This window comes from Apodemus sylvaticus, chromosome 4 (assembly GCF_947179515.1).
Source record: "Apodemus sylvaticus chromosome 4, mApoSyl1.1, whole genome shotgun sequence".
Taxonomy (NCBI): Eukaryota; Metazoa; Chordata; class Mammalia; order Rodentia; family Muridae; genus Apodemus; species Apodemus sylvaticus.
In genome coordinates, this window is record NC_067475.1 from 59,997,671 (window position 1) to 60,009,837 (window position 12,167).

At 40.1% G+C, this 12,167-nt stretch overlaps 2 protein-coding genes across 6 annotated transcripts in view; both read right to left on the reverse strand.

Annotated features, from left to right (window-relative positions):
• The window catches only part of Rsbn1 (round spermatid basic protein 1), a 47,325-nt gene extending 45,358 nt beyond the window's left edge, over positions 1–1,967 (reverse strand). The window contains exon 1 of one of the 2 annotated variants that reach the window (XM_052179591.1): positions 1,164–1,967. In XM_052179591.1, the coding sequence (XP_052035551.1) occupies positions 1,164–1,866 (703 nt within the window). In that variant the 5' untranslated portion in view covers positions 1,867–1,967. The remainder of the gene's footprint in view (positions 1–1,163) is intronic. The other variant, XM_052179590.1, reaches the window with a different exon arrangement.
• Positions 1,968–4,249: 2,282 nt separating this feature from the next.
• Ptpn22 (protein tyrosine phosphatase non-receptor type 22) overlaps positions 4,250–12,167 on the reverse strand; it is a 57,391-nt gene continuing 49,473 nt past the window's right edge. For all 4 annotated transcript variants that reach the window (XM_052179586.1, XM_052179587.1, XM_052179588.1 and 1 more), the window contains 2 exons: positions 8,108–8,179; positions 4,250–4,523 (listed from right to left, as the gene is read on the reverse strand). In XM_052179586.1, the coding sequence (XP_052035546.1) occupies positions 4,459–4,523; positions 8,108–8,179 (137 nt within the window). In that variant the 3' untranslated portion in view covers positions 4,250–4,458. The remainder of the gene's footprint in view (positions 4,524–8,107; positions 8,180–12,167) is intronic.

Here is a 12,167-nt window from a genome sequence, read left to right on the forward strand (position 1 = left end):
TGGATATCGTCAAAGAAAAATATAGATGCAGTTCTGTCCAGTGGAAAAATGAAAACCTATTATTTGCACCTAAACACACACACACACACACACACACAAACTGGTCAGCACTATGACTAAATATATGAGAAGAATCCAAGACACTCAAAATTTTAGATTCAAAGTCTAGTTCACTAACATGTTAATAACATGTTAATAACTGGAATGACTCAGTATTCAAGCACATATGAGTGTATTAGTATATTACTGAGATTATGAATATTACAAGTTATAAATATATACAAAGTATAAATACGGCCTAACCAAAAGTATGTTTCATTTCTTCCTAAAGAATATAAATACATTCTACAAGTATCTGGCAATAGAAGACACCAATTTTGGACAACCTAATTCCTCTCAAAAGCACACTTAATTAGTCCTATTTTTCCTATGTGAATACCTTTAAAGACTGCTGGAATTGCAGAGATTCTCAAACAGTGCTCTGGCATAATGAAATGGAACTAGAATCTGCATCGACATCCTATTGCACGCTTCCTTCCCTTCAGAGATATGGTTGGTCAACTTCCTAGGATTCAAAGGGTTATAAAACCTTCCTCGAACCAATCCTCTACCATACTAACAATTAAAAGAGCTAATAGTTAAAAAAAAATATTTTTTTTACCACGTCTAGCTGAAAATTTAACACCGTAAATGATTTTTTTTAACCTCGCCGAAGCTAAGGCAACCAGTGAGTTGTGTAACCTCTTTGAGAATTCAAACTCAGAGCCCAGAGTCAAACCTGTATATATGTTGGTGCCGGGAATGAGAAAAAAACTAAAGATTTCCAAGAAAGAGAACAAGAAGGGACTTTCAGTGACAAGCCTTTACTTCAGAAAGGCAGGTTTTTGCACCCCACCTACTAATCCGATGCCAAGCACCGCGCGGCGCGGAAACCCTGCCGAATTTGAAAATAAATGTTGCAAAGGCGACTGCAAACAGGGATGGAAACTGACAGCTCGGTCTCAGAGAGAAGCCTCAAGTAGGTCAAACTGTGGCAACCGCCTGCAATCCGGAGTCCACTTCAGTGGGCTCAGGGGAGTAGAGCGGCGTCTTTCAGTCCTAAAGGGGCGGGATATGGGCACTGAGACCTACAGCCCGAGCCCCAGCGGTTCGCCTGCTCTCACCTCTCTTGGGGGCCTTGATCAGAGGCACCCCTCCGCTCCTCTCGCCGTTTTCCTGCTTGTCCTTGTGCTTCAGATCGCCCGGAACACAGGCGCCGGGGTCACCATCGGAGCCGCGGTGGTGATGGTGCTTGTGCCGCTCCTTGTGGCCCTTATGCTTGGGCCCGGCCGCGCTCACCGTCAGAGGCGAGAAGGTGAAGAGGGCCGAGGTGCCCGGGGCCGGGAGCGGGGCAGCGACAGTGGGCCCGGCGGGTGCCAGCGACGGTGGCGGCGGAGGCGGCAGGAGCAGAGGTTCAACAGGGCCCGGGACGGTTGGGGCGGCATTCGTTGAAGGCAGCGGCCCGGGATGTTGGCGGCTACGACGCCGCCGATGAGGGGGAGCGAGAGGGGGGTCCTGGCTCGGCCGCCCCCGCTTCTCCTGAGAACCCCCGCTGCTCGCCCGGCGCTGCCGCTTCACTCCCCGCGGCGAAACCCCAACATGGGGTTTCTCCTTCCCCTCTTTGTCCGGCTCCTCCTGCGCCGCCACCGCCCGTACTACGCGAACCGCTCCGACCTGCGCAGCCATTTCACCCACAAACACACATTTAAATGGCCCGACCGCCCCCCCGTCCGCGGTTCGCGCAAGCGCTGCCCGCGCATGGCCCGCTGGGCATTGGAGTCTCTCCCCCGCCCTCCACTGATCAGTCGTTCTTGTAGACCTGAACATGCCGGAAACGGCAGTTCCGGCACCTCTCCGCAGACCTCGCCAACCGAGCTTCTATTGTAAAGCACCCTGAACGCGCAAGGGCTAGCGGGAGTTGTAGTTCCACTGCCCGCCGCGTTCTTCCCCGCCTCCCTGCTCCCCTCCACCCTCCCTGCTCTCTGAGTGGAGGAGCGGAGGGGAGCGTGCGCCTAGGCACGCTTCGGGGTGCGACGCAACTGCCGCCCGCCGGCGAGTTGCCGCCAACCGCCCTAACGGCCCAAACAATGTTAATAGCTTTCAGAGTCTGGCGGTGTGTTCAGGCGCTCCACTTCCAGCGTTCCTTCTTCTTACCTGGAGGTGGTCTCCATAGTGACTTTTCAATTTCGTAATTCTCCCATAGCCTTTGTGAGGTAAAAGAATCTCCAGTTTACCCTTGACAAACTAGGAGAAAAAGAATTTCGGAATATGTAAAACGGCAATTTCGCTGTAGAGTTGCTATTCAGAAAAGGAAAAATTAAAGCATTTTTGTATAGCATTGCTGTGGTAACAGCTACAGGCTCAAGGCAGGTGCAGATATTGCCTCAGGAGTTCCCTGAGCGCAGCCCCGCCTTGCCAGAGTCACTTTTCCCTCCAATGCTTGGAAAGGCAGAATCCAGCATTTTTGTTGAACATATAACTGTAGTTAGCAAAAAAAGTCTCGATAGAAATTTTTGTTTTTTCGAACCGTGAATATAAATTTGCAAATGTAAAAAGCGCCGTCAGCCTAATACTGTTCGCCAAGAGATGTGTACTCAGAAATCCATTTTGAGTTACATACATTACCTTAGCTTTTTACCTAGAATTGCATTTAAGTCCTTGAGAAAGATATTTGGAAATAACTGGCTACAATGATATACTAGGCATATAAAAGACACCACCAGTTCCCAGAGAAGTAACTTAAGCTGAGTGAACTACTGTAATAAAAGTTATCGTTTAAAATAGGGAAGTTCTTGAACAGATACTGGGTATACATGGTACAACAATAAACAAGTAACAATACCGGGTAGGGCAATTTGCCTTAGCATTGGGTTTCCTAACTAAAAGGATTAAAACACAAATAACACTGTTGCTAGGTTGTATTTTCATAAGTAAAAATATTAAACTGATAGGGAAAGTAAAACCAACCCTTTAAAATAATAAAGAGCCATTAACTTATTTACTGTGTAAAACTAGATTTGAAATACATTTAGAAGACGCCATAGTCATACAGAAATACATTTTCAAATCACCAGTATCTTTAAATGGTTGTAAATACAAATTCATTTTATGTGAACACGTTTATATATAGGGCCTTTTCTATGAAGAAAACACTATCAAAAAAATAAATTAGAAGTAAATTTAAAGTGCTAGCCTGGTGGTGGTGGCACAGGCCTGTAATCCCAGCGCTTTGGGAGGCAGAGGCAGGCGGATTTCTGAGTTCAAGGCCAGCCTGGTCTACAGAGTGAGCTCCAGGACAGCCAGGGCTATAGAGAGAAACCCTATCTTGAAAAAACCAAATCCAAAAAAACCAAAATTAATTGATTAATTAATTAAAGTGCTAACAAACTGCTGTTGAATTTTTTTTCTAGAATTAGTAAGTGAATAACTAGTTAAACACATAGTTGAACATGTCATTATAGCAATACAAAGTGACCAGTGCCATTATCTGTACACTGCCTTTCCTTCTTTTACGTGACATTTGGGGAGATAGTCCATTCAGACAAAAATGACATCCAGAAATAGTTCATTTTCACAAGCAGCACAGCAAGCGCAAAGTAAGGGGTGCTTTGTTTTTTAAATAAAACCTTTTGTTTTTATTATTTAGTCAGATGGAGCAGACTTGCAATACCAGCGGTCTGCTGCTTGAAGTAGGAGGATCATTAGTTTGAGGCCAACCTCAGTTTGGGGCTGCACAGCAAGACCTGTCTTTTTTTAAGTTATTTTAATATTAAGGCAGTGTATAAATTTAGCTGAAGGGATGGAGAGATGTCTCAGACAGCTGCTTAAGTGCACTTAACTACTTTTGCAGAAGACCCTGGCTCATTTCCCAGAACCCACATAACGACTCACAACCCCAACCCTTAATTCCAATTCAAGGCATCCAACTCCCTCTCTTGGCCTCGATGGGCACTACACATAGGTGCTGTACATACACGCAGGCAAAAACACTTGTATGCATAAAAATGTTTTAAAGAGAATGTTAAGATGGAAAAGCCCACTGAAATGAATGTGTATGCTGGGCTCATGTGCTCGCTCTCCCAGCCTTCCAAAGGCTATGGAGGAGACAGTATCTCAAAACAAAAAACATATATTTACAGACAGTTTATATATAGAAAGAAAGTAAAATATAATAACTTTCAAAAGTGAAAAGTAAATACACTTTGAAAAATAAACTGAGGTACAAACTTTATTGGCAGCTCCCAGTAAAATATAAGGAATATGAAAATACAAGGTTGCTGAAAGTCTTTCACATACTGCTTTCCTTTTCAAGACTATTGATAGAACATATCATCATGACTGATATTATTATAGGAATATTCTAGTTGCTTTATTTGCAGGTACAATTTTAACAAATATTATTATAAATCCAGAGGTGTATTAAATATTCCAAGTTGATGGTGGGTTCCTTGGTCCTTTGGGTTTTGAAAAACGATTTCCAAAACCTGAAGACAAAAATAAAACTAAATGAAAACAGGTACTTTTTTTTTTGAAAACAGATACTTTTACACAGAAATGAATACTTGAATTTTAGAGGATAGCATTAAAAAAGTTAAGCATCCTCTTTGATCAATTTAGTAATAGACTGTCAAGGCATTTTAGTAATTAAAATGTAAATAAAAATAGAATATTGTTTTGTTATACTGGGGATCAAACTACTGGCCTTGCATAAGCTAAGTAAGTATTCTGCCACTGGGCCACACCTCCAACTCAAATACTACTAATATTTTAACTTAATATTTATAGATGTTAATATTACCATTAATAACTAATAGTAATGACTATATGAAGAACCCTGATTATAGTAGCCTGTAATAATTGAACGTATAACATCTGTTTTATTCACCCACTGATCACAAAGCAAATTTCACTTTTATAAAATGAAGCAATAATGTTTATGTAGCATTATTTTTTTTACTTTTTTTTATTCGATATAATTTATTTACATTTCAAATGATTTCCCCTTTTCTAGCCCCCCCACTCCCCGAAAGTCCCGTAAGCCCCCTTCTCTTCCCCTGTCCTCCCATCCACCCCTTCCCACTTCCCCGTTCTGGTTTTGCTGAATACTGTTTCACTGAGTCTTTCCAGAACTAGGGGCCACTCCTCCTTTCTTCTTGTACCTCATTTGATGTGTGGATTATGTTTTGGGTATTCCAGTTTTCTAGGTTAATATCCACTTATTAGTGAGTGCATACCATGATTCACCTTTTGAGTCTGGGTTACCTCACTTAGTATGATATTCTCTAGCTCCATCCATTTGCCTAAGAATTTCATGAATTCATTGTTTCTAATGGCTGAATAGTACTCCATTGTGTAGATATACCACATTTTTTGCATCCACTCTTCTGTTGAGGGATACCTGGGTTCTTTCCAGCATCTGGCAATTATAAATAGGGCTGCTATGAACATAGTAGAACATGTATCCTTATTACATGGTGGGGAGTCTTCTGGGTATATGCCCAGGAGTGGTATAGCAGGATCTTCTGGAAGTGAGGTGCCCAGTTTTCGGAGGAACCGCCAGACTGATTTCCAGAGTGGTTGTACCAATTTGCAACCCCACCAGCAGTGGAGGAGTGTTCCTCTTTCTCCACACCCTCTCCAACACCTGCTGTCTCCTGAATTTTTAATCTTAGCCATTCTGACTGGTGTAAGATGAAATCTTAGGGTTGTTTTGATTTGCATTTCCCTAATGACTAATGAAGTTGAGCATTTTTTAAGATGCTTCTTCGCCATCCGAAGTTCTTCAGGTGAGAATTCTTTGTTTAACTCTGTACCCCATTTTTTAATAGGGTTGTTTGGTTATGTAGCATTATTAAATCTAGTTCTGTATCTATGCAGCCGCAGAAATTCCTAAGTTTACTGAAACATTGTTTTCAAAACTTAGAAAATATAAAATAATCCTGAAAATAAATGGTTCTAAGTGAGTTATAATTACTTTTCTTCCTGAAATGTACCTCCCTTGACTCCACAATGAAGAATAAGAAAATCTTTCATATAGAGTAAAAACTATTACTGGGTACTTTCAGAAAGAATTTCAGGGCAAGGACATTTATTCTTTGTCACCAGCAATGTAGGTCTTGATTGTGGTAGATTCTCAGAGCATCTTACCAACTTTGGTGCCTTAAATTTAAAACCAGAGGGTTTGAAAGAGGGAGAACAGAAAATGAAAAACTCAAAGTTCTTTCTAAGACTTGAATTTCATTACCTTCCCTAGTAACTGTTGATGTTTACAACTAAATTTAATTCTAAAAACAATACTATTATAGGACAGGAATGCTGGCAGCTACTTATAATCCAAGCACCCAGGAAGTTAAGCCAGGAGGACCAAAAGTTCAAGACCAGCCTGGCAAGTACTGCAAGATTCTCATATATATATATATATATACACATATATACATACACATACTCATACACTCACACATACAAACACACAGACACACAAACACACACATAAACATACAAACATACAGGCATACACAAACACACACATTAACACACAGACACACACACACCTATATGCCAGAGCTGAAGGAAACCTCTGATGTTTATTAACTAGTAATTTTAAATGTTGGTGGAGGTGTACATATCCTAGTTCATGTAAACTTTATTCTTTTGATAATAAAGAGAAGGAAAATATTCAGATGAAGTAGTTACACATCAAAATCATCTCCTCAATACAGGTACTTAACTATAGTCAATACACTGTGCAGAGGGGTGAGGACTTGTGTCCTCATTTCGAACTATAGTTTCAAATACCTATATCTGATCTGATTCACTGGCTAACTCGTAATACTTTAGAACAGTTGTACACTACTGTTTTCTGAATATAGGCCAATTCAGGAAAAAGAAACCTGAACAACATGCTTTTTTTTTTCTCGACTTGGGGAGTAGGGACATTTATGAAATAGAATCTCCCTATTCAAGCCCAGCCTGGCCTTGAACGCATGATCCTCCTGCCTCAGCCTTACATGTTCTGGGATTATGGGTATGCCCCATCTAAGACAACTTAAATATTTTGAAGTTAAATATAATTAAGTTAAATAACATCTTCTTACAATTTTTATTGCCACTGCTAATGGAAGCAATGAAAACTAAGTGCTTTCAAGTATACAAAGTTTGGAAATCTAGGCATGTTTGAGAAGAAGCAACATGGATACAGCTAAGATTTTATTCCAGGATCACACAATGTAAAGTCAGATGATCCATATATCACTCAAGTAATTTAGAGAAAAGAAGGAAGCAGAAAACTTTTGTAGCCAAGGCAAAGTTGTGTGTTTTTTCATAGTTTATATAATGTTTTATCTGAATGCTTTAAACTAATTTCATACAAATTTTAACCTTTTTCCTGGTTTTTTGAGAGAGGGTTTCTCAGTGTAGCCCTGGCTGTCCTGGAACTCCCTCTATAGTCCAGCCTGGCCTCAAACTTAGAGATCCCCCTGCCTCTGCCTCCCAAGTGCTGGGATTAAAGGCACGTGCCACCAACATCCAACCAAATCTTAATATTTCAATTCTAACCACTGAAACATGAAATGAATGAAATGTAAACAAAGTTTTATAGCTAAAGAAATAGAGTATTTATAGTAAACATTTTCTCAAAATGAGATAAGGATTATAATAACAGAGATTGATCTCTCAGTTTCTTCCTCTGAAATAAAATTGTGTTCGGAAAATTCTATATCTTCCTAGCAGTATTACATTTTCTACTCTTTCCTACAATTTTAATTTTTTTAATTTTATTTAAATAAAAATGAAATTTTATTTAAAATTTATATAAAAATGATTTCTTCTATGTGTTCTGCTGGTTTGCCTTCATGTATATCTGTGTACCATGTTCTTGCAGTCCCTGCAGAGACCAGCAAGGGATATGAGCTCCTCTGGAACTAGAGTTACAGGTGCTGTGAGCCACTATGAGTGCTGAGAATTGAACCTGGGTCCCCTGGAAGAATATCCAGTACTCCTGATCACTGAGCCATCTCTCCAGACCCAGATTATACACATTTTTAACTCCACTCTAAAATAATACACATACCAAAATTCAGAAAGGAGCTGGAATTTTTTGGCTGAACACATTCTGTAGGCTTGCTTGGTGAAGAAGAATTACCTGTAATCAGAGGGAAAAAAAAATATATATATAGGGTAAAGACTGACAAGAGAATTAGATTATCATTTATTTGCTTGAATGATCATTAAAATTAAACATTTTCTCCAGAACAATACTCCAAAATGAATATATCAGTATCATATTAAAAGTGTTTAATTTGTTAAAATTATATTTTTATATTTTAACTATGATATGGAGAAAGGGAAAAGACTCAGTCTGCAGGCATAAACTCATTATGTATCCCATGCAGGCCTTAAACTGGTGGCACTCCTACTACCTTGGCATCCCAACTACTGGGATTACAGAACTGACAACCATACCAAGCAAGATTTATTTTCTTTGCAAACAGATTATATAGCAATACTCAAAACCAAGGAAATGATGTATCACAAATCCACTACTTCAGTACTCACATTGGCCTTAGAGTTTATCTTTGTCCTCTGATAAGTCATAGTATGCTTTTGACGTCTCGCGTTAATCCAGCTCTGGCGCTGAGGTTTTTCTGAGGCTTCCCTTGACTCCTAACCCTCCTTTACTTCCCAGCCGTTTTTCCTCATAGATGATTCTAAGTTAGGGCCATAGTTTCTCAAAGGCATTGTTATATTTCTTGGTTTGCTATTGAATTTACTATGTGTAGACCTAAAAGTACGCATGTTCCTAACACCTTAATATATTCATATATCAATCCTTGTCCAGTTTTAAAAGGAATTTTGTAAAACTGGGTCTGCAATTGACATGTGCGTGGTCTCACAGGAATAAAGATTTCTCAGGTTTATGTAAACTTTCTCAAAAACAGCTTATAAGAGAAATTACTGCCTACTTTTTTGGGTTCTTAACATTTAAAAGCATAATGTGAGAACTGCATATATGTGCTTACATATATGTAATATTAGGCTTCTAGAAACGTCTAGAACATTTCCTTTCTGGAGAATACTTGAGTATGAATCTCTAGAATACATAGCAGATTTCAGGCATTTCCAATTAAATACACACTTACTAAATACTGTGTGTCAAGAACTGGGCTAGGAACTGAGGATAGACATGAACACAGCTGGATGAAGGCAGGGATGTAAATGGATGTCAATAATCTCTACACACGAGCTGAGAGAGAGCATTGGTCCCAAAGCAGAATGTTAATTATTTTTCCTTTTCTTCCTCCCTTCCTCCCTTCTTTCTTTCCTTCCTTTCTTCCTTCCTTCCTTCTCTCCTTTTATTCTTTCAACAAAGGCAGCAACAATCAGCAAGCATATATTAGAGAGGACTGACATCTTACCCATGGCTTGTTCTTCATACTGCCTGCTCAACATGTATCTATATGCCAGATAAAACAACCTACATGTTTCCTTTACATCCTCCCCAATTTTCAGTTTCCACACGTCAAGTGGAACTATTTCTACTTGTAGGATAATGAAATGACTAATAACTTGGGCTGACCTCCATTGTTAGTACATTGGCACGGCCACATCAGATGTGTATAAGTCTAATGTCATCACTAGGTAATCAGTGACCACATGTAACTATGTGGCTAAATATAAGACACAATATAATGCCTAATCAGAGTGGTAAATATATGGTTAAGAATTTATCCAGGCAGGAGCAAATGAACCAGGCCAACATCCGGCCAATTTACACTAGTCATCAGACTGTTGCTTAAGCAACCAGGAAACGACTAATTTTTTCCATCATAAGCCTGAAAACGCATGGTAAAAAATCTGTCTATGAGTAAGCTTATAAAGTAAAACAAAACAGGGGCTTGAGAGCTGGCTCATTGGTAAAATGCCTGCTGAACAAGCCTGAGAAACTGAGTTCAGACTCACACCCAGGTAAAAAGTCAGGGGTCATGTGCCTGTAATCCCAGCAGGCGGGAAATGAAAATAGGAGGCTCCTTAGTGCGTCTGACCAGTTAGTCTAGCCCATTAATAAGCTCTCAGTTCAATGAGAGACCTTGTCTGGAAAACAAGATACATGGTTGAGGAAGATGCCGGCCACCATTTGTGCATACATATGTGCACATAGACACACACACACATACATACATAAGAATGAAACAAAGCCATAAGGAATAAGGGTTAGCTACTTAATGAGTTATTTTAATTCTTAGTTGTAAGACAATAATAAATGTTTCTCTTATGATCCAGTTAATCTAAATTGGGAAATTTTTGTCACTTGCAACTCTAGTATTGCTGAACAATTAAAATTTCCCATTAGGGCTCAGCTGGTAAAGGAGTTTGCTGTGTAGGTCTGAGAACCTGAGTTCATGTAAATAAAGGGAGAAGGGAGAAACCAGCTCTACAAAGTTGTCCTCTGACCTCCATACGCAAGTCAAGACATGTGCCGCCATCATACATATATGCATGTACACACACACACACACACACAGAGCAAAATTTGCTTGAAATTTTTTCCCACTAAAAGTAAGCATCACTCGACATCATGGCTGACAACTCCCTCTCTTGTCATATATAACCCACTCTCCACACACAGCAGCCAGGATACAATAGTGTATAGCATCTCTGTGTAACACCCTCTTCTGGTGTCTCATTGCACTAAACTCTCCTCAACAAGACCAGTAAGGATGTAACCACTACTCTCCCTTCCTTCCAGCCCCATCTTACCTCTCTCCATTCTCTCCCAATTACTCTCGTTTTCTTTAAGAACATCTATCACAATGTTATTAGGTATGTGCTTGGGGACTTAATTGCTTACTTTCTGAATTCCTCACTAGACTTGAGTTTCCCATAACCGTAAGAGCTAGTATTATCTCTGCTGACCACCATATACTAGGTGTCTAAATAGCAGGCATTTGACAAGTATTCATAGAAAAAAAGCAGGCAGAAATGCTAGCTCAACCAGGCGGTGGTGGCACACGCCTTTAATCCCAGCACTTGGGAGGCAGAGGCAGGCAGATTTCTGAGAAGTTCGTGGCCAGCCTGGTCTACAGAGTGAGTTCCAGGACAGCCAAGGCTATACAGAGAAACCCTGTCTGGAGTGGGGGAGAGAAATGCTCAAAAATAACGGATAAAAAATGCTATTTTGGGGTTGGAGAGATGGCTCAGCGGTTAAGAGCACCGACTACTCTTCCAGAGGTCCTGAGTTCAGTTCCCAGCAACCACATGGTGGCTCACAACCATCTGTAATAGAATCTGATGCCCTCTTTGAGTGTGTCTGAAGAGAGTGACAGTGTGTTCACATACATAAAATAAATAAATCTTTAAAAATGCTATTTTCACTAAGAACTTAACTTCAGACTACTAAGAAATTCAGACTGGAAATATCATAGGTCATTCTGGGATCATGAGCATCTGGAAGAGGTGGGGATATGTATACAAGTCTACAATAATGCATGTTTAACCTTCAGGGACAATTTGAAAGCTTGATGCTGTTCTTAGCAGCTAAAGAACATAGAATCAAAGTGGCCAAAAACCAGAAACACAGTCCAGCCTACATTCAGAGGGTGCTCTGAGTTTACTTACAAAAAGAAGGCTCCCACCAAATCCCAAAGATCTGCCAACATAAATCTACCTGAAGTTACTGCATCTTTGATATCCCCCAAATACTATTGGATCTAGAGAAAGAAAAGAGTGCTTCTTAAGCTAATCAAATGGACCTTTGGCTGACTATCCAAGTCGGGCACTTGTTTTTTGTCTACATAATTTTTCCCGTTACTGTAATTTCCTTTTGAAATGTTAAAATTCTCCTTGACTGATTCTTGGGAGGAATGCTTGTTTCCTAAGCAGCCTTCGGTTATCATGGGTGAGAGATCATTTCAGAGGTCAGGTGTGATGGTAATGCTGGCAGACTACTGAGAACCTGGAGTTTGTGGAAATAGAGGAGGGTAGGAGGGGAGAGTAGCATTGGACTATCCACCCAAGATTTTGCTTTCTGATAGGTTCCATGGTGTTCTTTGTCCCTTCCCATTGTACCAATATTTCCCTGAATAACCAAGTAGATCAAATTTCTAAGAGTCGTATTGTCATGTTTTATAGAG